We start from the raw sequence: 27,316 nt of genomic DNA, 5'->3' as shown, positions 1-27,316 counted from the left end.
TGTGTGTATTTATTTATAAATGCTGCGTTATGCAGGTGCCCATTAACTGTATTGAATGTTAAGTACATTTTAATGATGATTCAGGATGGCCGATCACAAAATTTATTATATTTTAAAAATGTTTTGATGTTTTGATGAATTTTATGTCATAGATATTCTGTGTGTTTATATTTGTTTTCATTTACATTTGTTTTTATTTGTGCATTAGATGGTGATCGGTCACTGGCCCATTACTGTATTTATGTTGGCCGATTACTACACGAGTAACTAGTTTTATGCAGATGCCGAACAAGTCATTAATTGAACACTATGAGAAGAGTATTAAATTTGCTCTAAAATATCTTAAAGATCATGGTGGATTATTACGCTTTGTAGTTAGAAAATTCTGTGTCCTACGACCAAGTAATCGATAATGAAGAATCCAAATTCCAAACGCTTATTTGGACCATGCTGAAGTCCTTAAAAGTTTATTGCATAAGGGCTGTGGATTAATTTGAGGCAAATACTACTTGAAGTTAATTCATAACACCAATGTAATGGAGTCTCATAACACTGTTTTATCAAAAGAATAGACAGTAACAAAAAGAATTAGGTACAAAAATCATTGCAAGTTTGTTGATATTAAAAAAATTAAAAATTTTCAACAATTTTTTAGGATGTTCAAAAGTTTCCGATAGGCTGGATTTTTTCCCTGGGGAGTTATTTAGATCTTAATTTGTTGCAACAGAGAGAAAAACTGAATGAAAGGAAGGCAGAATAGTAAATGTTACACAGTGTGAGTGGCCACTTAAACCAGTCAACGACAGGTCATAAGCCCTAAAATCCCTAGACTTCCATATTCCCTTCTCAAAAATGTTTTTTTTCTCTGTTGCAATAAATTTAGTTTTTTTATTTAAAAAGAAAAAGGAAATGTTAGGGCATTTTTAACGAGTTGTAAATAACTCACTATTAGAAAATGGGAATTTAGTTGGGGTAGAGTGGCGATATTAGAGAAAAACAATCTAAGGAATTTTTCGTTCTCTATAAATAATGAGGAAAGTTTACTAACGACGCAAACAATCATGTCACTAAAAACCTTATGGCAAGTAATGTAGAAATGTCCATAACTGATCAATTGAATGAAACTGAAAATACTTGTGGGTCATCAAGCAATCTAACATACTTGAGATTTTATTATGGCCTGATACACCTGTTTGCTACCATATACAAGAGAACACTGTTTGCTACCGTATGCATAGATAAAAAATGTAGGGCAAAACAGGTGTAAAGAAAAAAAAAAAAAGAAAGGCTGAAGAAGTAAATTTAGAAAACGAAAAAAAAACGAATTAATTAGATAATTAAAAGATAAGGTGAAGAAAAAGTAAAGACAATTTATTGTTTGTATTATATCTTCAAAAAACCATTAAAAAGATTCCAAATTTACGGTGTTTTCAGTGAAATGCATATTCATAAGCATATTGCATTTCAGCCATATTTCAGGTGGTGAAATAATTGATCTTTTCCTTTGTCACGAGTGCTTTATCTTAGAAGATAATTTGAAGACTTGCGATGAAAGCGACACAAGTAATGTTTTGTTTGAACGTAATGATAACGAGGTAATAAATGATTCGTTTGATAAGGAGATAGATTAAATTTTTGATATTATATGACAAAAGCCATAAAACATTCATAAGTTCCTAATTTTCGTTGCTTTCCCATGATTTATATATCTATGTATAAACAAATGAAAACTTTAATATCGTAATAATGATAAAATCTGGGTTTGTTGTTGTTTTTATTTGTTTAATATTGTTATTTATCTATTTGGTTATATAAAAACAATGCTCGGCCAGTGGCTGATCATTGTAATTTTTACTGGCCCATAATTGGAACAATTTTTTATGTGTCTGATCGCTATATTGTTAACTCTTTGCTGGATTAAACTAAAAAAAAAATTATCATGCGCTGGATTAAATTTTTTTTTGTGATCTACACATATATCTCAACCGAAATGAATCTGAACATTACAGGCGGCTCCAGACGAAAAATGCTTGCCTTGTATTTATGTGGGTTTTGTAAACTGTATTATGTGTAGTATACTGTAATAAATATGGAACACGATATGGGTAACAATTGCCTGCGCATCGGAATGCGATATCCACAATTTTCTAAACGCACAATGGCATAACATAATATCAGTACTTTCATGTTGAATGTAGGGTTACAAAAGTGAAAATTGATGAATTTCCTAGTGATCATAGAATATATTTCCTAAAAGGTTCTATTCTGACCTCTTCTCGTTTTTTCGAGTTTCCACCAGTAGCGGATTAAAAAAAACCTCAAGGGAGAGGCGTATCATTATCGTCATCGTCAAACAATAATATCGCTTCGAAATGAAATCGGCCAAAAAAAATATTTTACTTAAAAAGTGATAGATTATTATAAATAACCTATCACTTTTTAAACATTACACACATGATTAAAAACGGGGAAGATCGTAAGTTAAGCCAGTAATATAAATCAATAAACCGGAATAATCGATTACGTATTATCCGAATAATACAAACAAAGCTACGAACATCATATTCGATACTTGTAATATATTTTTACACCACTAGATGAATGTCTGAATGTGTTATGATCTACGCATTTAGAAAAACTCCGTTGACAAATTTTCGTGAAGTCTGTCACTAGTCATTAATGTAATTATTATATCATGGTTGTTCTTTGTTATTTTAAAAACGAATCAATGCGAAATATTAGGTGTCGTCTACTATTGCATAGCCTTTAAAACGAATTCCGCCTTATTTTTCAAGTGTGTAGATTGAAACAAGTTTCGACTGAACTCTGAACATTTTAAGTGTCAGAAATCTATGCCAAAATAATTGTGGATAAGTTCTTTTAGTGCTTTTTATAAAGTAGGTAATATAAAATGAATATCAATCGGAGTCCAGCAATGACAATATACTCAGCGTATACAAACATCAGTGAACTGCCTTCAGCTCCATCCACACCTTCATCTTCCACTTCTGGTTGTCTCTCTGGGGATGACGTATCGGACTCCTCTCTTATTCCCGTGGGATTGGGAAGCATCCAGCTCAAAGTACCACCAGTGAGTTCGAAATCAACTAGTTTTTAATCGGAGTTTGGCAATTATAAAGTTCGATTGCGTCTTTTATTTTAATTACCTAACCTGTTAATATCTTCTGCCTTGATTGCGTAGCTTTGCAGATATTATTGTTTCAAATTTTGTTTTGTGAAAATTAAGATAAAATATATTTTCTGTAATTTATTATGAATATTGTAGTCTACAAATGTTGCGAAATTTCTAAAGCTTATTTTTTCATTTTTGCGACTTGTTTTGACAGATGCGTTCAACAGACGTTTGTATCAATCTAGGCATATCTATATGGTGCATGCTAAAATATCAAAAGTAATTTGTGATAAAAATGTTTGCTTGAAGAGAATTTTGCAGTTATTAAAGAAAATAGTTTATGTCTATGTTTATAGTTTATGACTATTTGTTTATTCTAGCCATTGTCTTTATATGGATGCATGTATATATGTTTCTATCTGTTTTAACTCGTTTGCGACACACTTTTCTCAAAGGATTTACTCATATGGACACATCACAACTCGCTTATTTTTTAGAATAATTTACTTGAATTGGACCATGGTTGATACATATTGGGACACTTTTATTGCAAATTGTTTTAACAATTAGTGTTTCCAACTGGGTAATCCATCCTTTATAAAATGCATGTGCGCTTGCCTCAGCTTCCTGATCTTAGATAGAAAATGCTTCAGGCTATCTTGCGAGACGATCCACACACGTCAAGCAGTATCTGCACCCCTCTGATATTAGCATGACGACGATGTCAATGTGGACATATTCAAATTAGGCCAATGTTATCGAAAGGTTCCGTGTGGAGCGCTGACGTGTTTAGTGACCTTGTTACATTGGCATGGTAAATAGTTGCGTCCCCATTCTGTTTTCATTGCTGGACAGACATAGCGTTGCCCTATAAGTTTTACAGTAGCTTTTATTCTGGGATGTGATAAATTATGGACGGTTTTGAGAGCGTTGAGAGGCGCTTATGATTCTACTGAAAGCAGTACAAAGGGACACAAATCTGAAAAAATTCAGCGTGCCCAAGAAACGTCAGAGGTCCTTGACGGTTTATGGCCGGCTACAATTCCTTATAGCTTCGCCCTTTTTCGAAAGTGGGTTTGTTCCTTTTTCGGATTCAAGATAACCAAGAAATTTCACTTCCGTCTTCCCAAAATGACTATTTTCTGAGTTGACCACTTGTAGATTGAAAATAGTTTGTGTAGGTTCTATTGGTGTTCGATTTCTGATGTTGATGCTACCAAAATGTCATCAATATATGCGTAACAATAATCCAAAACAGGATCCAAACCACAATTGCAAGATTTTGTCCCTGGAAGGTCTATATATAATTTATAATTAATAAAGTGATGTCACAATTGTCAAGGTCAAACATGTCGCATTTTTGAGGAGACAAATTTTTTAACAATTTTAATTTAAAAGTTATGTATATGAAGATTTCTCCACAGTATCCATATTGATTTTTTTTTAAAAGTACAATTTATCTTTCAAAATCAATATCACATATTTTTCATTGGTATTCGTAGTATGTGATATTTCCGTATTGTATTTTTCATGCTATGTAAATAAGAATAAAAACGTGTGTTAAAAAAATGCGTATAGATTAATAAAAAGATCGTCGACTAGAGTTGATCCTTTTATATTTTTATGAATATTTTTGAATAAAAAATACATTTGATATTGCTATGAATTCCTATTGCATTGTATTATCAATCATTCAATTCTATTTTTACTTGACAGTGCACTGCACTTATGCACATACTGAGAAATACCCTTTGATGATAATGTAATTATTTTATGTAAAGATACATAACCTTATTTGTTTAACCTTTGTATATCTATAAAGCACTCAATTAACTCCCTAATTATATTTCCAGTTGTTTTTATAACATTTTAATTCGCGTTCAGAATAGAAATTCTCAGAAAGGAGCAATTGAATTTGAGGTACATAATTATTATTTTTTCCTTCGCTTTTTAAAGAAATATTCTTGGTTACTGATTTTTGTTTCTTAATTTTTCATCCATTAATTTCTTGTTGTTATTTCCTATTGGGTGATTATCAATTTCTGTGTCTGGGCATACGAAGAAGGCAAATATTTCACATCCCCTTCAGCCAAGAAACAAACTAGGACTTCAAGCATGGTTGGCAATCGTGCCAACCATTACACTACGAAGCGGACTTATCTGCACTCAGTTTCTGATCGAGTGTAGCAATTGAGTCGAAACTCATCTAGAGTTCCAGTTTTATTTCACATACAGAATGTATGTTATATATATATACAGTGTATGTTATATATATACAGTGCTGTATGTGAAATAAAACTAGAACTCTTGATGAGTTTCGACTCAGTGAGTAATGAATTTTTTTTTTATTTACTTACCTTGCATGTACTAAAATTGATCTAGATATGCTGCAATTGGAGTACCAATGCAGTGCCCTATGTACCACTGTGAGTGGATAGGGATCTGATGATGATGATAGTCAAATTTAGAAAATTATTTAAGCACCTCACATATTTCCTTGTAAGGAATTTATACTATATTTATTATGTATGAGATGCTGTAAATAAAGAAGTATTAAAACACTCGAGGGCGAAAGCTGAATCAGAATCAGCATCAGCGATGTTCTCACAGATTGGTTTGAGGTTACCACCGGAGTTCGTCAAGGTTGCACCCTTGCACTGTTCTTTTTTATAATCCTCATGGACTTCATCCTAAAGAAATCAATTCCACTAGATCGAGGAATATCCATCTCCTCCTCCCAAAAACTCTGCCACCTAGACTATGCCGATAATGCGGTTATAATTGACGATTCAGTTGGGGGTTTTCAGGCCACTATAGGTACTCTAAATAGGTACTCCGCATCCATGGGTTTGATAAACAATATTGCAAAAACCCATGTGCTGTGTAACACTTCGTGTCTTGATGCCCAAAATCCCCTGATTCTGTCAAACCAAGTCATCGAAAGGATCGAGAGTTTCAAATACTAGGGAATATAAGTCATGGAAAATGGCAGCTTTAAAAAAGAACTCGGGAGTGCGGCTAGGAATAGCAGGCATTACATTCAACAGTATGAAGGCTGTCCAAATGCTGCCTATATGACGCCTGCATAACACCTATTCACCCAAAACAGCTAAATTCTGAGATTTGAGAATAGATGTCTCAGATGAATCCTGGATGTGTATTGGTTTGACTTTGTAAAGAATGAAGTAAAAGGAGAACGTACGCAAAAAAACTCCTGTGACAACTCTCATCAAGCGGAGGCTGACTAGGCCATGTACTGCGGATGCCTCCCGAGAGCCTTAACTACGCTTGCGTATTTTACAAGGCATCAGGTTCTCGACGTCCTGGATGTCCACTGCTGATTGTTTGTCGGCAGTTCATGTCAGAACTACGGGACGCGAACCTGACTTGGGAGGATGCTCATGAGCTGGCAGCCGACAGATGTGCCTCGAGGATCTTTATGGACACCATATGCTCCTACTAGGAAGCGGACATGGAATGATGATGATGATGAAATTATAGAATCTGAGACATGAGTTGCACTTTAAGGAAATAGAATTTGGCCACAAGTAAATACTTTTATCTATCTAAATGGGTACTATTTATATGTTCAGTAATTACATAAGTAAATAGGAAGCTTAGATAAAAGGAAATATGTAATATCTTATAACCTAAACTTATAATCTTGACCCATATCTATATTATTTAGTCTATATGTGTATAAATAACCTCAATTATTATAACCTCAAATTGGTATGGAGAACAATGTCTGATTTTGATAATGCTTCCGCACTTTTATACCTAGTCCTGCCATAAATACTGTTACACGAGTTCGAAAATTCATAAAATGTAAACAATAGCAGGTAAATACCCCTAACCTTTTTTCAGGTAAAGTACCAACCCTTATGCTATTGCTATAGTTAGTTAGTCGTTGAACGTCAACGAGTAAACATGGAGGGGGGTGTTAAAAAAAACCGAATCACTGTAATCGCGTTACACAAAGTTGAGAAGAAGCTGGGAGACATTTTTAACACCCTAAAACTTTTAGGTATAAGTCACCAGTTTGTGTATCAAACTATTAATCGGTTCAAGAATATTCAAAGAGCTGAAGACCGACAAAGATCTGGACGTCCTCGAACTGTGCGGACTCCAGGAGCTATTAAGGCTGTCAGAAGCCAAATTCATGGAAATCCTCTCCGTAAACAAAAAATCTTGTCTAGGGAGATGAATATATCGACTAGAAGTATGTCTCGCATCATTAAATCTTACCTAAAGATAGGGCTTACTGAAAAAGCACTGGTCATTTGCTTACTCTACCTTTAAGGGACATTGGGATGGCCAGAGCAAAAAAACTTATTTCATAATAGAGTAATAATTTGCATTGCAAATTCTGTTTTCTGATGAAAAAATATTTAACATCGAAGAAAACTTCAACAAGCAAAATCATCGAGTGTATGCTCATAGCTCTCGAGAAGCCGCTCAAGTCATTCTTAAAGTTCAAAGAGGTCATCATTCAACAGCAGTGATGATTTGACGGGGTGTCTCCTACGAAGGGGCTTCTGAGCTTCATTTTTGTGCGCAGGGTGAGAAGACAAGTGCGAAATTGCACCAAGATGACATTTTAGAGAAGATTGTTAAGCCTCTCAATGACACAATGTTCAATTTGAGATATTGGATCTTCCAGCAAGATTCTGCTCCAGCTCATAAGGCAAAATCTACCCAGAAATGGCTGGAAAATCACATACTGGAGTTCATTAGAGCTGAAGATAGGCCCTTCTGGAAGCCCAGATTTAAATCCTCTGGACTACGAATTGTGGTCAGTGTTAGGGACCATGGTCTGTAGCAGACGACATCCAAATTTGGAGAGCTTGAAACGGTCTTTGAAAAAAGCAGTGGCCAATTTTCCCATAGATATTGTGCGTGCTACCGTTGCCGATTGGCCATCACGTTTAAAGGCCTGTGTGAAGGCAAGAGGAGGACATTTTGAATAAAACATTTTTTTTCAATTAGTGGAATATGCATGTTGGTATAGTAATAAAAAACTTTTGTAAAATTAATTGCTTTTTTATTATAATAAAAACAGTTTGTAACAGTATTTACGGCAGGACTAGGTACATTAGCATATCTGGCAAAGGAACAGATATTTGCATTAATTTAATACATCATGCGGGTAAGGAGGCCCTATTACAGCGGCCAATTGCACAGAACGTCTTGGCTTAGAAACAATCACATTAAAAAAATATCTCATCGGGAATCAAACCATGCGTGAGGCAAGTGTCTTTGCCATTACAGTAGTACAGTAGCCCATAGGGGGCTACCTAAAAAAACATAATTTATATTGAATTGACTGTACCCGTATTCAAAATTGTGTGATATTATGTATGGTGAGCCTATGAAACAGGACGATTTAAAAAATCATCATACCCGTCCACACCCGATGGTGCATAGACCACTGCATTAGTACATTAAATGCAGCGTATATCAATCATCTGCCACATGAAGGTAAGATGATCAGCCTCGTGCTTCAGGTGCCAGTCCAGGAACATGAAATGTTGCAGCGCAGAACCACTTTTTAAATTAATATTTCATGTCGCCCATCCCAGGAATTGAACCCTGGACCTCAAGCGCGGTAGGCGAATACGCCAACCACTACACAATAAGGCGGACTTGTCTTCGTTCCATTTCCTAAAATTCAGGATTGTGAAATGGAGTTCTTGGATTCCTGGCAGGTTTAATGTAAATTTTTACTAACAAATTACAACAGGGATGAGGAAATTCTCTTATGAAAAAAGCGGAAAAAAAACTCTCGTATCTGTTAACTTGTAATGTAAAAGAGCTGAAACCTTTATCATGTGGGTGAGATTCATCCGGCTGTACCAATTCACCTACTAGGCAATGCCTGAAAACAGTTTTCCAATTTATGAACTTCTTGGACCAGTTCATTTTACTGTTGTAATTTGTGAACCAGTCTTGTCTACAACAGCTTATCCACCACATACCGCACACCGCATTTGAGGACATAAGTCTCCTTGGCGGTGAAAATTTGCTCGTTGTCAAACGAGAAAAGCTGCCCGAAGGAGCTCTCTGAAATCTGGTAGCCTTAGCATCTTTGTGCTGAAAGAAAGTAATCCAGAAGTACATAATATGTACTTCATTGGATTGAGAAGAGAGGGAAGTGAATTCTTCACTGACTGGGATTAAATTGATTGGACATGATCAATTCACCGAAATGATTACAAAACTTTTTAAAAGCCTTGAAATTCTTTTTAGAAGCCACCAGATCTGTATATCCGACAGGACCTATAACAGGGGTCTTGTCTACAAACATGTCCTAAATTTTTATCTTTAAAGTGGTTTCTGCTTTGATTTATCATTGTCCCTGAATTGACACAGGAAGAACGAAACTGACCACTTGACCTTCAAGTAACAGACGATTGAGACATACTCTGGAATCTCTTTTTTCACGGGAAGTATATTCCATAAAGTACCGTGTAAAAAAATAACAATGCTGGATAGGTTTCTATGTATAAATATCAATTAGGGATTCAAAAAAATTAAATCGTTTATTATTTATTGTATCTTACTATTTTTATTTAATTAATTATTAAAATACTAACAAATCATCACGCACAGGCCATGCCTTTGTGGGATTTTTTTGTGTTAATCTAACAGTTTTTTTTGTATTTGTAACTCATGTATACCTATTGTAAAATGCAAAGAAAAAAGAAAAAAAATAACAGGACTTTGAGTCTCATGGAGTTGGGACTTATGTTTAAAATAATGTGTAATAAACAACCTTTAAGTAAATAAATTATAAAGATTATTCACCATCGCCATCATATTGCGAGGTTAATACTACAACTAGGTAACCTGAAAATCAGCATTTGTGAGTTACCCACTAAGAACACATTTTTTTGTCGTCCTCCGTGAATGCACAAATAGACAAGTCGTGCATTCAAATCATAATAATATTTTATTTATTTTATTTTATTTTATTCAGAAAACATACAGTCATACAAAATAAGTATTAAAAACAACAATTTTTTAACATGAAAAGACCAATTAAGTTTTCATAAATTAAAAAGATATAAACATTAAATGTGACAAAAAAATAAAAAATAAATAAGAATTTTAAGTGAGAAAAGAATAATTGTTGACATTTGCGTTTTCCATGGAGGTAATAAATAAAAATACCGAATGTACACTCCGAGCCATCCGTGCACACACATGAACGCACATATAAAACATACACAAACATATACATTACATGCGGCACATATACATACATAAACCACTCAAGATGCACATTCAGCAACTATCTCAAATAATCGGCCCCATGAAGAAATTTTCTGTACAAATGCAACGTGCAGTTAAAAATGTCTACATCAATACTGAGTCCGTTATAATTTGAAAGAATCACCCTGCCTATTTGTAGCACTCACAAAGGAAAATACAAATATGTGTTTTTAGAGGGTAACTCAAACATGCTGATTTTGAAGTTACTTAGTTGTAGTAATTACCCCACGATATAATTATAAGCGAAATAAGTAAAAGAGCGATAACATATCCATCCACTGTATGTGTAACATTCTACCGAGTAATAAATACATTGATTGCATATCCAAATATTAGCGTTCTCATGATTTACCTGAATATTGTAATGCCATTTTTCTCTAGTGAAAACAACTATGCTTGAAAATGTAAACCCAGTTGTTCCTTGAACCAACTCTGAATCGTGAGTCCTCGACAGTACCACAGAACTACAACTTGGTTAAAATAACGACTGTATTTGTTGTCTGCTTTTATTTTTTCCGATTCAAACGCAATATTTATTACGGCTTCCTCTTCTGTCTCTACCTCGGTGTATATATATTTTTTCTCGTTCTAGGATGCATCATTAGAAGAGCTGACCAAGGCTATTGAAAAATCTAAGGAACTTGTGTTGAGTAGCGACCAATGTTCGACTGAGAGAAAATGGTTAGTGTGGTATTTAGTAGAACTTCGTTACCGAGTGCAGGAGCTGGAAGATCATCAGAGTAATCCATCTACCCTGGGATACACAATAGCTGGCCATCACTTTAAAGCTCAAGAAAATATTCAACCAAACACTAAATTATATTGTAACCACTGCAGCGGTGTTATATGGAGTGTTGTACAGGGATCTTACATTTGCAAGGGTATGTTGATTGTTCATTCTGTATGTTTGTTTGAAGATGCTGAATAGTAACGCTAGAGTGGTTATATTCCATGTATTGTAACTTAAATAAATATCCTTAAATACTTGTAATGTGGCTCTAAGCTCGGGAATGTTTAGTAGGAGAGACAAATCTAGAATGAGCTTGCCAAGTTATGTGGGTATGCATACCTACACTCCTTACATATATATAAATTGATTTGTGTGCTTTACAACAGGATGGAGCACATTTTTGAGCAGAGAATATCGCATAAGTCTAAGGCTCAAGATATTTCTATGGCTATACATTCATTATTCTGCCTATGTTTGTGCATCCATATTTCCTTAATTTATCCATCTTTTGATTTTCTTAAAGTAAAAAAGTATTTTTTCTGAAAATGTTCAAATAGTAAAAGTAGTCACTTTTGAGATCACCCGGGACTTTTTCTCATACCATATTGTATGTATTGAAATTGTCCCACAGCTCAGTTTTTATTGTAGATGGAATGTGATTTAAAAACTAACCAATCAGTACAAAGTTGCTGCATTTGCTCAATAACTTATAAAAATACGAAGTGAACGATAAATCAATCAGCATGCGTATTACAGAACTTGCCATTAGCGTTTGTCATCTGCAATCCTCGAATATATTGTTGTTTTCATTTGGCTATCATTATTATCAGTTTTTTTAATTAGTTCATAATTTTTCTTGTTTCAGTTTCAGTGCTGCAGAACAGCGTTTACTTTATATTTTTTAAATACATATTACAATTTGTCACCCACTAAATCAAAAAACTTCGGTGGAACACATTTTAAATAATAAATGAACAATAATAATAATAAAATTTTTAAAAAAGAAAATTAAATACACATTACTTTACTTAATGCACTGTGGTTAGTTTTGAGATTATTAAAAAACTTTCCAATTTTCTCAAAAACTAAAAAGATTTCAAAGTTTCTTATGAACAAAGTTTGTTTTTAAAATAATAGTTTTTAGACAGTAAATACTTTAGCCTACTCCTGAGAGGAATCAGAATAATGATACAGATATGGCGTTTTCTCTTAGATAAAGTTATTTTATTTTTACTTATTGGTGAACTTTTTACTAAAATGCATTTTTACAATAGCAAGTAAGAATTCATTCCTGATTATTTTATGAACAACCGTACTGGCGAAGAAATGCCATGGCGAAGAAGTCTTAGGAGCCCGATGAACCCATATCATCAATAATTTTAAAGTTCATTGCCACAGAATGATGTTTATTTTATAATAAAACGTAATATGTATATATAGTAACGATTAAGATTCCACAAGTACCCACGTAAAGGCTAGAACTATAAATTGTAACTCTAAATAGGCACAGCCAATCTCATTAATACATAAACACTTTTTACAGATATAATTATCTACTGTTATAAATAAACATACTGAGATGTTTTTAATCATTATTTTATTTTTAAATAAATGTGTTTTATATATATCAAGAGGAAAATAAAATAGGGATTAGAATATGCAATTGTATGAATATTAATAAGTAGAAAAATATTGTTTTCATTGTAATGTACTAGGTGTTTCAAAAAATTTGGAATAAGTGAAACAAGAAAACATTTTACGGCCAAATTCAGTTTTTTTTTTCAACACGAATTCCTTTTAAGTCTATACAGCAAGTCCAACGATTTTCTAACTTTTTTATCCCGTCCAAAAAGTAGCCCTTTGGAAGCTCTCCAAAATGGGCCTCTATTTCATCTAGTGTTCTTCATTTGAGTAAAATCGCTTACCGGTGAGCCCTCTCTTCAAGTTTGGAAACAGGTAGAAGTCGCTGGGGGCCAGGTCTGACGAATACGGTGGGTGAGGAACCTGTTCAAATTCGATTTTGTACAATTTTGCTTGTGCACTAACGATGAATGAGCAGACGTATTGTCGTGATGGTTGAATATTACTCCATGCGCATCTCAAAATATGGAGGTCACAGAAATATGTATAGAATGGTTTGGCCATCTTGGATACTGAGGGGCCTCAAATATTATATAGTAAAAAACACCTTTTTAAATAAATAATACATGTCAACCATGTCGAGGATCGAACCGGAGACCTCTTGCATGGTAGGCGAACGCGTTGACCACTACACCAAGAAGTCGACAGGATATTTTATAGTCCCCGGACTGGTACCTAAACAAAAATGATCAAGATATACAAAAATATTCAAAAATAATCCAGATACACTGCGATTGGTGTACCAATGCAGTGCCCCATGCACCATCAGGTGCGGAATGGGAATGATGAAGATGATGATGATGTTATAGCAGGGTTACCTGAATATAGAAGCGAATAGTATATTTTGGGATATCAACAATACATTTTATATTTACAGATTGTGGTTTTATTTGCCATTGCAAATGTGTTGGGAACGTGTTACGCGTGTGTGGACAAGTTCTGGCCACAGAAGGACACATTGAAACTGCCATCTGTCCTCAAAAAGGCCTTTCGGCTCAAGGCTACCGCTGTGCTGAGTGTAAAACTAAATTGAACTTTAGTAAGTACCTTATCAATCTTATTACTATGCATGCCACCATTATTTTAACCAGATCAAAATAGACATAAAAGCATTGTCATCCCAAAGAGTAATGCTATGCGATATTGTATTTTATAAAAATGTTTTCTTGGTTGTGATAACAATACAAATTCATGTATGAATAACGATTACTCTGACTTTCGACACATCTTCAAGTATATAGTATGCGTCTTATTTATGTGACTGCACTTTTACAACAAAAGCCTTTTTTGTTCTCATTTATTTTAATTCTTATTTTTAAATACATATAGTGTTTTAATTTCTTTTCCATCACTAATGTAAATTTTGATTACTTTTAGTATTACTATTTTATCCGTTATTTTTTGGATTACTTTAAATATTGTCTTTTCTTATAATTACTTTGAGCATATTTTTAATTTAATTTTAAAATTACTTTTTCCCCCTTAAAATATTGTTCTTCTAATTAAGAAGTTCGGTGGTTTGTAATTGAATCGATCCATGTTTGGTGATTTTGACATTTTTATCTAAGATTATTTTAACAATTCATATCTTTTATATGTAACAAAAAGGCTCTAATCTAACAAATAACTTGTAGAAAATTGTAACACCTATTTTAGTTCCATGTTAAAAGAAGACTAGTCCATTGACATGTTCCCTTTTAACATGGAATTAGATTAAACCATTTTATTGAGTGGCAATACTTTATAAGTGTCCTGACAGCTGTCAGTTTAGTAGTTTTGCCCTTTAAAAAAATGTGACTTGCTGCAGGATATTTAAGTCAATTCAACATGGTTACAGAGAAGAATCCAATGAGAAAGCGGAAACAAAATTCTGCTAACTTAGACCATCGAATGTGATCATCATTGGTATTACCTTAGAGTCATAATACGCCACCAGCTAATAGTGTCACCCATACGGACAAAAACCATTATATGATTATCAACTACGAAGTTAGCTACAGTTTATAGCAATGCAACGGGCCATATGTACTCAGGGCCCCGATTGCAATAAGAAGTTAACATTTGACTTAAATTTTATCTACAAAGTAAAATTAAGTTTTCTGTATGAAAAGAAAAATATTTATACAATTTTTTTACACATATTCTGCTTTTAGAAGACGAAGATACTTGAAATGTTTGTTGTTCAAGCAAATACACTCATTTTCGGATACAAATATCGTTTTTTTCTTTATAGACAGTCAAAGATAACTCTGTTAACTTCCCATTGTAATCGGGGCCCTGGTCGAGAATTGCAAGCGCAAACTGAACCGAAACCGCCCGTTACATATTTGCTGTTAAACTAAAAACCAAACCGAAAATTTGGAACGCTTTTGTTCTATGCAATAGAGCTAAAGGGCTTCTCTTTAAGTGGGAGTGAATTATTGCTTTAAAGATATTACATACACCCATATTGTGTTGTGATTTCAGGTGGAAGGTTAAGTGAGCCACGGCTTTGTGACTACTCTGGATTATTCTATTGCACAACATGTCACTGGAACGACGCAATAGAAATCCCAGCACGGATAGTGCACAATTGGGATTGGGATAAGAAATATGTGTCACAAGCTGCCTTTCAACTTTTGACCTTAACAAAAAAGAGACCAATCATCAATTTGGAGGAAGTCAACAATAAGCTCTTTAGTTTTGTGGGTGAATTAGATTTTGTAAGTTATATTGTTAATCACTGTACAAGAAAATTTTCTCATCCGTTATCTGATTAAAAAAGATAATTAATATTGGAGAAGCAAGCTGTCTTCCTATTTCACATGCCCTGACAACACTTTATCTGTACTGTATTTACTTGGTCCATGCTAGATTAATTAGGATTTTTCCTGGTCTTTGTCTATACGCCGGAACTTCTTTTTGCACGGGAGATACGCTTCACAAGTACCGTGTAGAAAAAGTATACTCAATAAAGTGATGGATAGGTTTCTTTATAAAAAAAATCATTTCAGTATTTAAAAAAAAAATGTTTACTATTTGTACTACCTACCTTGATTTTCTTGAAGAATGACACAAAATACTTCAAAAATTGTAACAAAGATTATTTAGCATCACTCTTCCATTGCGCATTCCTCTCTGCGCCTAGTAAGTAAAAGAACGATGTATGGAATTGTTTAATTATTTTAATTGTGTGTTTTGTAATATAAATAATATAGATGTACATAAATACCTTGTTTTTAAAACTGTCTGAATATTTGTTAATTATCTTAGTTTTTTTTAAAGTTAGTCTCCTTTGTGTATTCTCAAATGTAATTTTTAAAAAGTATATTGTTAAGTGTCCTCGGCACGGGAAACCCCAGTGAGGTCACATTATTTTTATTATTAATTATAGTTTGTAAGCAAAAAATATGAATAAATAAATAAATACTCGTGTTGCTATTACTCACTGTTAAATTATTATTTTTTTTATTTCTTTTTTGTACTGTTATTTCAAAACTGTCTAAAAAAAAAATTTTCCGGTGTATTTTAGTCAATCTATAAGAGTTCATAACCTATTGATTTCATAAGAAAGAACTCAATTATCCCGTTTGGACTCACTGCTATTCATTACCAAACTCATTCTGAATCAGTTAAGAGTCAAATATAAATTTTTTAGAATTCCTAACTTGCCTCATCTGCTGATTTAATTAATACCTTTTACTCGTAAAAAGTACTTTTAATAATATGTTAATTTAAATAACCTCAGGGTGTAAATGAATTAATATTTATGTATTTCCCAGGTTCACAAGATGCGAGGAGATTTCAAACACATTCGCAACTATTTAGTGGCTTGCCAAGAAGGAAGAACACTGATAAGTGGTGATATGCTTCACATGATAGAAAGCTCCAACTTGTACAGCATAGAGAACCTAGAAATGGCTCGAGATCGCCTTCTAGTTTCTCAGCTCAGTAAACTGCTAGAAAAGTTTAGAAGCCACATCATGGAGTGCCAGGTAAGGAATCAGTAAACCCAATGAATTTCACATACGCCATAAATATGTAAGCCCCTCACTCAAAGCTTACTCTGCGACCAATTTCACTAAGGAAATTGGTCAGTAACCTCTTTTGCTCGAGACTCTTACAACATTTCTATGGTTCTTGCATTATTATTACAGTAAAACCTCGTTTTTACGTTCCTCAATTTTATGTTTTCCCGCTTTTACACCTAAATGTCCACGACCCATTTTTATTCATACACATTCTCATTCAAATATTCCCCCTAATTAACGTTTTTTAAATTTTTTATCACCCCGGTTTTACGTTTAAATTTTTCTGAATTCATATCATGTGTCAAAAAAGCCAAAATTATGTCGTAATAATGGTGCCGCGGTCCGCGCGCCACTGCATGTGCCGCGTGAATGAAAAGTAAAAACAGGTAAACAACTAATAAAAGATAAATGTTTGTTTTAACCTAAATTCAAAGCAGGTGCAGTGTAATTGACCTTTTTGTTTAAGTGTCTTCCTTTAAGGTTAGTTTTAGTTTTCATTTGAACAAAAACGTCATATTGACTTGTACAAATCATGATGCGCAGTTGCCACTGTTTAGGAACAATAAAGTTTTAATATCAATGAATTGCGATGTTTAAAACATAACAATATAAATATTCAAATTTAAAAAAAGTATAGTTTAAAAAGTTGTCATAAAAGTATGAAACAATTTTGCAGCGATCTATATGACAGTTGTTTTTAGTGATGCCATAGAAAAAAAGTGATACCGTATAAATAAAATTTCCCAACATTTAAGGGAAAAAATAGTGAACGTTATTTTATGAGAATTCAAAATTTTATTTTTGTTATTTATTATTTACACATAAAATAATTTTAACATGTTGTTTTGAAATCAAAGAAAAAAACAGATTACATAATATTGTTTGAAAAAATACAAAATATTGAAATATTTTTAGTGAAATCATATAAAATAGTCAATAAAAAACATTAACAATCCCCAATCATCACCATTTTTACAACTTTTCTGGAAGTATATGTACACTATAGTGTAGCAAATTATTTTATTTTTCTGTAATTCCTATTTTTTCCATATATTTTTCATATCCTCACTTTACTGTTTGCCTCAGTTTTACACTCTTTTTCTTGTTCCTTTGAAAAATGTATAAAAAGGGTTTTACTGTATTTCATTTTTGTCCTATATTATAGGAGTATTGCCTCTGTGCTACAGAATTTCTAACCATTTGTCGGGAAATCGGATCACTATTGGAACTCTGAGTCTCCGAATGATAAGAAACTGATGGGTGTACATCTCTGTTTCAGCTTGAATTGCCTTCAGTAATTATTGCTGTCTGATATCAAACACTCTGAATTCCCTGAATAAAGAATAACTATGATACCTGTAAAGCTTATTCAGGACGGTTCTTATTAACACATGACTTTTGAGCTTTTGTTGCTTGTGATTGCTTTTGCTATGTACAGGTGTTCCACTCTATACTGTTATTAAAATTAAAATGCAATTCCACCAAGAAATGTCAGTAGAAAAACTCAATCTATACTGTTATTGATAACTTTTGCATGAAAATTATTTTGTGTAACTCTTTTTAACTAATGTCTGTCAATATTCCATCATATCTTTATGTTTTATTTCTGAATGTTGTCTTGCAGGAAACCTGCTCACAAACTTATACGACTCTGTTACAATTTGACTTACCCTGTCTGCGTAATCTAACAATATGAATCATAACATATAAATGTATATAAACATATACAGACATATACAAACATATACGTACAAGAAAGACATACTTTGCAGAGTGTCTCAATTATTTTTACATACATTAAAAATTATTAGTCTTCTGCTTCAGATTCCGTCCAGGGTAACTATGAAATATTATGGTGAATACACCTTTAAAATAAATATTTCATGTCAACCTTGTCAGGAATTAAACTCAGAACACTATCCAAACGAGCTAACCACTGCAACACCAGTAAGTTATAATATGTACATATTAAAAAAATAAAAAATTGCATTGTTACAAAACAAGTTAAGTTTAAGTTTTTTTAATTGAATTTTTTGTTTTACAACATAGTCTAATTTTAAATATAAATTAATTAAAATTTATTCTTAACCAAAGTACTTATTCTAACATATTTACTTTAGCTAGTACTGTGTTACTTGGTTATAAAATAATAAATACGATTATTTAATATTTTCTATATTTATATACATATATTTTTATTAAACTATATGATATAATTATAATACGAATCGGAACTGACTTGTTCATAAGACAGTGTCTTCAAACCACATGACTACTGGTGCAGTTACAACCTTCAGCTCTTGATGGCTAGGATTGCGTCTTGCCTCAGGTATTTGAACGAGTAGATATTTTAAACATCAAAAATCACATTAAATTTTTGTGATCACACCGGAAATCGAACCCGGAACCCTTCGACCATGAGGCAAGCGTCTTAGCAAGTGATTGCAATACTAGTAATTGTTTATTTCAGGCATGCTACGGGAAAGGCTACCTCTGTGAGCTATGCGGCAATGATAATGTCATATTTCCGTTTGACTCTGGTTCCATTGCGTGTGAGAAATGTAATTCATTATTCCATCGCGTTTGCTGGACAAGGAAACTAAAGACATGTCCTAAGTGTATTAGGATCGAGAACAGAGCAACAAATTCCGGAAGCCAAGATCCGGAAGACGACGTCGATTCGTGTATTGAAGATTGGACGTCTGATGTTTAATTCATTACATGTATTATTTTAACTCTTGATAAAAATTTATAAAATACTTTAATTTCTTTTTAAACATTATTTATTTGTAAGTTTTACTTTTTAGATACAAAATTTGACAATATATTGGGTGTTGATATAAATTGTGTCCGTTTTTTTCAAAAACATAAGAAAACATGAAGACACAATAAAAAAACTATTTCAATAAATTAGTTAACAATGTATCGTGGGTATACTGGCAAAAAGCTTTAACTCTCTAATCCCTGTTTTGAGAAATCAAGTCAATCATCTTTTATATCTTATTTAAATATAGTAAGATGTTAAGTGCACATTTAAGAACATGTTTTAAATTTTTCGGTTTCTAAATTTTATATTAAGGTATTTAAAACATTTAGCCTGAATAAAATACCAGGTATACGACTTAACCTTAAATTTATTTTTAAAACTACAGATATATGAAATTTAATATGAGTATTTTGGCAGTTTGTAGAGCGTTAAAACTTCACAAAACTGCATCATTAAGTCAAATCCGCCTATTTTCGAGTTAACGTTTTTTGTCAGTATACCCACGATATATTCTTGCATTATTTTTTGACAAATTTGACAATAATTCGTAGCATCTTCACTGTACACTGCACAAATATCGCAAACAGCTTTAGCAGCAAACTTAATTCGAAAGAATGCGAACTTAATTCGGAAGAATGCGAACAGAAGGAGGTGTCAATCATTTACTTGACATTCTATTTTGAAGGCTTGTAATCAAATAAAATAATACAATACATGTAACGTAAAAGCAAACACAATATCTTATAGAACAGAAAATTTTCTTTATTACCTTTACCATTTTGTTAGACTTCCGGTGCTCATTTTTAAATTTGGGAAAAAACGGACACTACTTATGTTAACACCTGTTTTACAAAAAAATCACAACAGAAAATTTGACAATCCATAAATATTAGAAGTCAGAGTAAGTTTATGTGAAGTAACTTATTGCCATATTTTCAATGTGACATTTTCTTACGTCTTTCTACCGCACTTGCAAATTGAATATTGTGATTTCGACTCTCACTACAATAAATAATATTATATTGACTTTAGTATGACTTTTTATAAACTATGATGTAATCTCCCAGGCAGGTCCTATTACTGATTTTATAGTTTGTGTCATCACTGTATCATGTTGAAATGAAATGAAAATGTATTATAAATAAACTTATTTAATTTTTGACCGATTTCCTTTAAGAATTTTATCGTTGATGAACTAATATGTGTTAAATGTATTGAAAGGCCGATACATAATGTTACCATATACTTCAATTTATAGGTGATACGTCTTCTTCTTCATCTTACTTAACATTATTAACATGTGTATTTAGTTTCGGTTCAGCTATAAATATGGGATAATCATTGCCAGCGTTCCGAGTATAAAACTGTATCTAGTATAGTAGTAAACAATCGGTTAAAAATGTTATGTAGCTTATTTGATTAACCTTTATTTCATATTTTTATCCCTTAAAAATTATATTCTTTAAAAATCTTAATCAATTAATGAAATCAATTATACAATTTGAGACTGAATTTTTTTTATATAAAAAAGGGTCTAATAATTTTATATTTACATAAGGTATTTTTTTATTTATTAGTGATTTAGTGATTTTAAATGTTACCGATAAGTGTAATGGAAATTGTTAAATAAAAATAAAAATTATGCGTTGTGATGAAACAAGTTTGTTCAATTTTTTTGTTTTTAATCTACAATTTGTTTTTTCTGAAAGAACAGACGCCTGACATTTGTGCAATCATAGTATTTATTAAATTCCAATTTAGAACAAATTAATTCCATGATAGTGATGTGATTTTTTGTAATACTTAACCTTTTTCTTGGCAATGTATCCTATAGGATACATGTAATTTCATTTTTTGTCATTAACTAAAACAGGAGTAAAACAGCACTCAGTTAAAACTGCTCTACCATATTTTTCATTCTTAAAAGCATTATCACAATCCAATCCACAAAGCAAAAAAAAACAATTGTTTGGGATTCTGAAGCCTTTTAAGCCGTCAAAATTTATTTTTTCCTCTGCCAAGATGCCAAGATAAGGGTTAATCAGTTTTTTTATTTTTCAGAATAATTTTATGTTTTTATATTTATATTCCTGTTTCATTTTGTTTCAAAATTTATGTAAATACATTTTTAGTTTTGGATAAGCCATAGACGAAATTCCATTTGAAAATAATGTATAGATTTTATAAGTAAAATGCATGTTACTTATACAAGCCTAACATTATTTTCTAATTGTAGACCTTGGGAATCAGTACATATCTAGGTACAACTGTTAGGCGACCGTTCTTATGCAACCTCCACATGCTTGTCATAAGCCGCTTGGCCAAATGCTTGGCAAGCCAAATGTCAGCCTCTTCACGATTGCATGTGTGGCAGTTTGTCCTCAGCGTCCAAGCGTAGCGAAATTCGAAGTTGCTAAGATGTATATGTTATGTAGGCGCTAAATTATTTTTATTTTAAATCAATGGATACTTTAAAAAATTAAGAATTCATCAATTGCTATTTAGCTGATTTTAAATTCTTGCTAAGCAAAATTTTACCTATATTTTAAAACAATATATAGATTTCACGGGTGCTATATCAGCCACTTATCGTCTTGCATTAACAAAAAGAATTTTGGCATCTTTAAATGGTTAAGTTACAAGAGTGTTCACTTTTTACTTAAAGTATCTAGCCAAACCATATAAAATGGAAAGCCTTTTCAAGTCAATTTGAAAAAAATATATTTTTGATACTCAATTAAATGTTATTAAAAGTTCGTTATGAATTAATAAACCATAAATAAATACCTAAAATTGTACAAGGATTCTGCGCCGGTAAAGTAAGACAAAATCCATTCTGTTTTAATTATATATATTTTTTCTTTTACAATACTATCAAAACAATGAATCAACATTTTGATTAATGAATTAATATTTTTTTTTTATTCATGGCCGTAGACAATTTTTTTCTTATCTTTATCGATTTCCCCGTTGGGTTTCAAATACGTCAGCGTTTGAAAGCTGTACTGACAGACCTCACATGCGTTTCCCACAAGCTTCTGTGCAAAAAAAACCGACACTGTCCCAATCGGCATCAAGCGCTCTCAAGCGTTCGCATTCCAAGCCAAACGCTTGATCCGCAGCTTGAATTTGTGAACGCTTGTCGACACTTGGCAAACGTGTATTGCTACCATTAGAACAATCTTCCTGTTAAATATTCTAACAACATCAAACGATACAAAAAAGCTTTTTTTTAGATTTATTCAAACTAAAGCTATTGTATCAGTCACCATTTTATGCATGTTTTTAGTCTTAATTTAATTTAATTAGAATTTATAATATTTACAATTTTTGGATTTTATGTTTAATTTTATAATTTTAATATTGTATATGATTTTATCATTTGTATATAATGTTTTTTTTTTTCAAAAATGCATTTTATAATTTTGATGGATTGAGGAGTTCTGTGCTACAGGAAATTACATATAATAAATGTTTTCTTCCACGCGGTAAAAATAAGAGTTTCTAAATTTAAGGTGAAGATTCTCGAAAATGTATAAAAAATGAATAAAAATGCACTAGTTAAATTAGAGCATTTAATTGTACGGTGAAGTTTCTCAAAAATTTATGAAAAAATTAATGAAAATGAATTCAGTCACAGGTTCTTGTGATACAACCAATCAATTTTAGCATTTTTATGTGTTGTAATAGACTTCTGGTTTCTAGGTAGCCAGTTTTTTCAACTTTTAATGTATTTTGACAGCTACGGGGCTCTACTTTTAAATGTCAGCACAACTCACCAACGACCACTCGTAACGTCACGAGCAGAGTAATTACCAAACTTTAAAGAATCATAGCGATGAGAATACAAAACATAAAAATAAAGTAATGATGTAATAACTTGTATTTCCATATAAGTTATTAATTTTTAAAAAATACTTGGTACACTTCCACTTATTTATTTTGGCCAATTAGCGCTTTCACCCCCTAATGGGCATCTTCAGACTGGTGAATATTATACAGTGTATGGATAATTTATATAAAACTAAATATTATCTTAAGTGTAGGTACATTTAAAAATAATTTGAAAAAGATACAATATGCAATATTGCAATGGAACAGAGTGAGACAAATGATTGAAACATGTGTTAGCGGTGTACTTTAAGAGAATGTTCTATTATATGAAAAATATTTATTGTTTTATTACAATGTACAGGGTCTAACTAAGGGGTCTAATAATAGCGATAGAATTTTAATAAATCAGCAGATAGAATTTAAAAACTTACCCTTATTAGCCCCCTTAGTTAGACCCTGTACATTGTAATAAAACAATAAATATTTTTCATATAATAGAATATTCTCTTAAAGTACACTGCTAACACATGTTTCAATCATTTGTCTCACTCTGTTCCATTGCAATATTGCGTATTGTATATTTTTCAACTTATTTTTAAATGTACCTACACTTAAGATAATATTTAGTTTTATGTAAATTATCCATACACTGTATAATATTCACCAGTCTGAAGATGCCCATTAGAGGGTGGAAGTGTACCAAGTATTTTTTAAATTAATAACTTATATGTAAATATAAGTTATTACATCATTACAATGGAATTCCATCAAGAATTGTCAATAAATAATTTAAATGAAATAAAAATAAAGAATTAATATTTTTGGCTTAGTGTGATAGTCTATTAACAAATAAAATAACACTGAACTTCCTCATTAAATTAATAACTGAACTAAAATTAAAACATTATTATTATTTTTATTTCTAAGAAAACTGAAATTCGGGTATCACTGAACACTTTTTGCTGGAGTAAGTAGTTTTTGTCTACTCAAAAAGTAAAGATTTATGAAATGTTTAATGTAAATTATAATTGCATGGATGATATAACAATTATTTTGATTAACTGCTTATTTTTTAGTTAATTTTTAAAATTATGGATTTTTTACAAAATGCAATCGTATATAAGTAAATATGTTTTAGTTTGTACCAGGTGTAGACGAAGGCAAAAAGATACTATTTATATTTATTCTTCAATTTACAATATTCAACAATCTAAAAATGCAAAACATTTTGAAATGTAAATATAAATAACACATCACTCAATAAATTCGTAGGATGACATATAGTTGGCGCCACTATTGACAAATCCATATTAGTTTTAGGGAGTACCAACCTTTAAATAATGCATGTTGAAATTTCAAAACCATCTGACGTTCAATTCACATGTTACAGTGGTTTTAGTGACACTACTTTTGTAATTTTCAAAACAATCGGAAAATCTGCATTTCATGTGTTGATGTAGCATTGCTTAAAAATACCATTCAAACAAAGCAATGGTTTGACAAGTGTTATTTGGATTCTGCTCCATCTAGACAAAAAGTATAAACGTAGTTTGCTGATTTTAAATGATATAAGATGATGATTCTGAACGCTCTAGTCGCCCAAATTTGGCAATTGTTCTAGGAAACATAAAAAGAGTCCACAAAGTAGGTTTGGCAGATAAGTTGATGTTGCGTGAGAAAGCTGTTACCTTAAAAATATCAGAAGGCATTGCCTATAAGAAAGCTCTGTTCGAAGTAGGTACCTCGTTTCCTCTCAGTTGATCGTTGACCATTCAGAGCGCTGTTTTAGCTCAATAAAAATATTATTTTCATGCACATGGATCCATCACTATACTCCGATAGTCCAATCGGCAGTCAGCTGAGTGGACAGCAGCCAGCGGAAGCCGCCCAATGTCAGCTGGTATGGCCTCTGTACTTTGGGATGTGTACAGCATTTTATTAATTGACAAAAAAGGAATCGAAATGTTAGGGAAGCATTAGAATGAATGTATCACTCTTGAAGGAGACACGTTGATGAACAGTCAAATTTTCCCCTAAAGTTTTTGTTTTATTAATCATACTACGAACTTATTGAGTGATGTAATACTATTTTATTTTTTTTATTTTGAATCTTGAAATAGGGCACATATAAACATATTCTTATCCAATAATACTAATTGTTTCCAATTTTTTTCAAACTTTCTTTGGAGTTTCACTAAATGATGTAACAAACTCTGCGTTTTATCAAAAGCTATATTGTTCACATATATTATCCAATTTGAAATGAAAGTATGTATTAACAAAAAGTATTTGTCAATTTTCATTTTTTTTTTTTTTTTAAATACATGTGCATTACAGCACACCTGCCAATTAATTACAATGTACATACGAGTTTTATAAAAAATTACTAAAAATGCCATAATGGAAAATTGAAGGATATATGAACATGTAATTCGTAAAAGTTAGAAAAAACAAAGATAACTTAATTACCCATACACATCACAATACATAGTTAGAGAGGAAGAGTCTAACACTGATAATCCAAGTAAGAAAATATCCACCTCTCTTAGTAAGCTTTCATCATCATCATCAGCCGTCTCTTGTCCAATGTTGAACATAGGCCTCCCCCTTTAGTCTCCATATTTCCCTATCCTGAGCCAACCGCATCCAACCACTTCCTGCAACTTGTCTTATGTCATCAGACCACCTTGTCTGAGGCCTGCCGACACTTCTTCTACCCGTTCTGGGTCGCCATTCCAGGACTTTTTTGGTCCATCTAGAGTCTATGATTCTGGCTATATGACCAGCCCAGCTCCATTTTTGGTTGGCTATGGACCACATTGGTGATCTTTGTTCTCGCTCTAATCCATGTATTGGTTTATCTGTCTCTCAACGAAATACCCAGCATTCTCCTTTCATAATTTGTGTAAATTTTTTTTTTGTGAACACAAAAGTTTCACAGCCATATGTCAGTACAGGGAGAACACAAGCATCAAAAAGTTTTTTCTTTAAGTAAATTAAATACTTCGGAGATTTTAGGATAAATGAGAGCTTACCAAAGGCGGCCCATGCTAAACCTCGCCTTCTTTCTATTTCTACCTCTTGATTATCTTTGCCGAGCTTTATTTCATGTCCTAAGTATATATAACTATCAATCTTTTCAATTATTTCTCCATTTACTAAGATGTTACATGATTGGTTTGCATCACTCATTATTTTAGTTTTTGAAGCATTCATTTTCAAGCCTATTTTCAGGGATGCTGTATTAACTTCGTTTATCATGTTTTCGAGTTCTTTCTCATCTTTAGCAAATAGGACTATATCATCTGCGAATCTGAGATTGCTAATGAGTTCGCCGTTGATGTTAATACCCTTGTCGTTCCAGACAAGAGTTTTGAAGACATCTTCCAGAGCTATTGTAAAGTAGTAGTAAGCTTCATAACAGACCAATCATTCTCAAATAGGCATCGATGGTAAATTGGTGCTGCATTCGGGAAGAACAAATTATCTGTGTTGCCTAACTCTTAAGTTCTTGACTTACCTCTAATGACAAACATAAATTCATCAATCCAAATGAATATTTCGTTATTTTCTTTATACTTGCACTGTTTACTTTCATACGAAGATTGCAACTTAAATATTAAACTTCCGCTTGCGTAACAAAAAATGTTTTATTTTTCTGTGTATCTAAAAGGCTGGTTTGCAATAACTTCATTCAACTAATTGTAGTTACTTAAGGCTGTAGAAGTGACAACTATGTAATACATATACTATACATATCTTAGAGTATATTAGATGTAAATACTCTAAGATACATATTAATAATCCACAATATCAAAGCTACAATAATAAAAATATTATTTGTCATACAAGAATAATCATTGTGGATGAGTTAATAAAGGATGTTTGTTTTGTAAAAAAAAGCAATAAATTTTTTAACAAATAAA

The 27,316-nt window shown here is 32.2% G+C and overlaps 1 protein-coding gene across 1 annotated transcript; it reads left to right on the top strand.

The window, feature by feature from the left end:
• The first annotated feature begins 2,611 nt into the window (after positions 1 to 2,611).
• On the top strand, positions 2,612 to 27,316 carry LOC148277570 (differentially expressed in FDCP 8 homolog). Its single transcript, XM_088232717.1, has 6 exons — positions 2,612 to 3,091; positions 11,001 to 11,289; positions 13,657 to 13,818; positions 15,246 to 15,481; positions 16,541 to 16,753; positions 19,260 to 27,316. Exons 1-6 carry the CDS (start codon positions 2,912 to 2,914, stop codon positions 19,500 to 19,502), a joined length of 1,323 nt encoding a protein of 440 aa, XP_088088843.1. The 5' UTR covers positions 2,612 to 2,911; the 3' UTR covers positions 19,503 to 27,316.

Source organism: Micrasema longulum, unplaced genomic scaffold, assembly GCF_059751315.1.
Source record: "Micrasema longulum isolate JH-2025_06_02 unplaced genomic scaffold, ASM5975131v1 h1tg001011l, whole genome shotgun sequence".
NCBI lineage: Eukaryota > Metazoa > Arthropoda > Insecta > Trichoptera > Brachycentridae > Micrasema > Micrasema longulum.
Note: the sequence above shows the minus strand (reverse complement) of the source record. Positions and strands in the feature narration are given on the sequence as shown.

Coding starts and splice junctions, on each gene's coding strand:
- LOC148277570 (XM_088232717.1), top strand. CDS start 2,912: ATGAATATCAATCGGAGTCCAGCAATGACAATATACTCAGCGTATACA. Junction 3,092..11,000: donor TCCAGCTCAAAGTACCACCA/GTGAGTTCGAAA, acceptor TTCTCGTTCTAG/GATGCATCATTAGAAGAGCT. Junction 15,482..16,540: donor TTGTGGGTGAATTAGATTTT/GTAAGTTATATT, acceptor TGTATTTCCCAG/GTTCACAAGATGCGAGGAGA.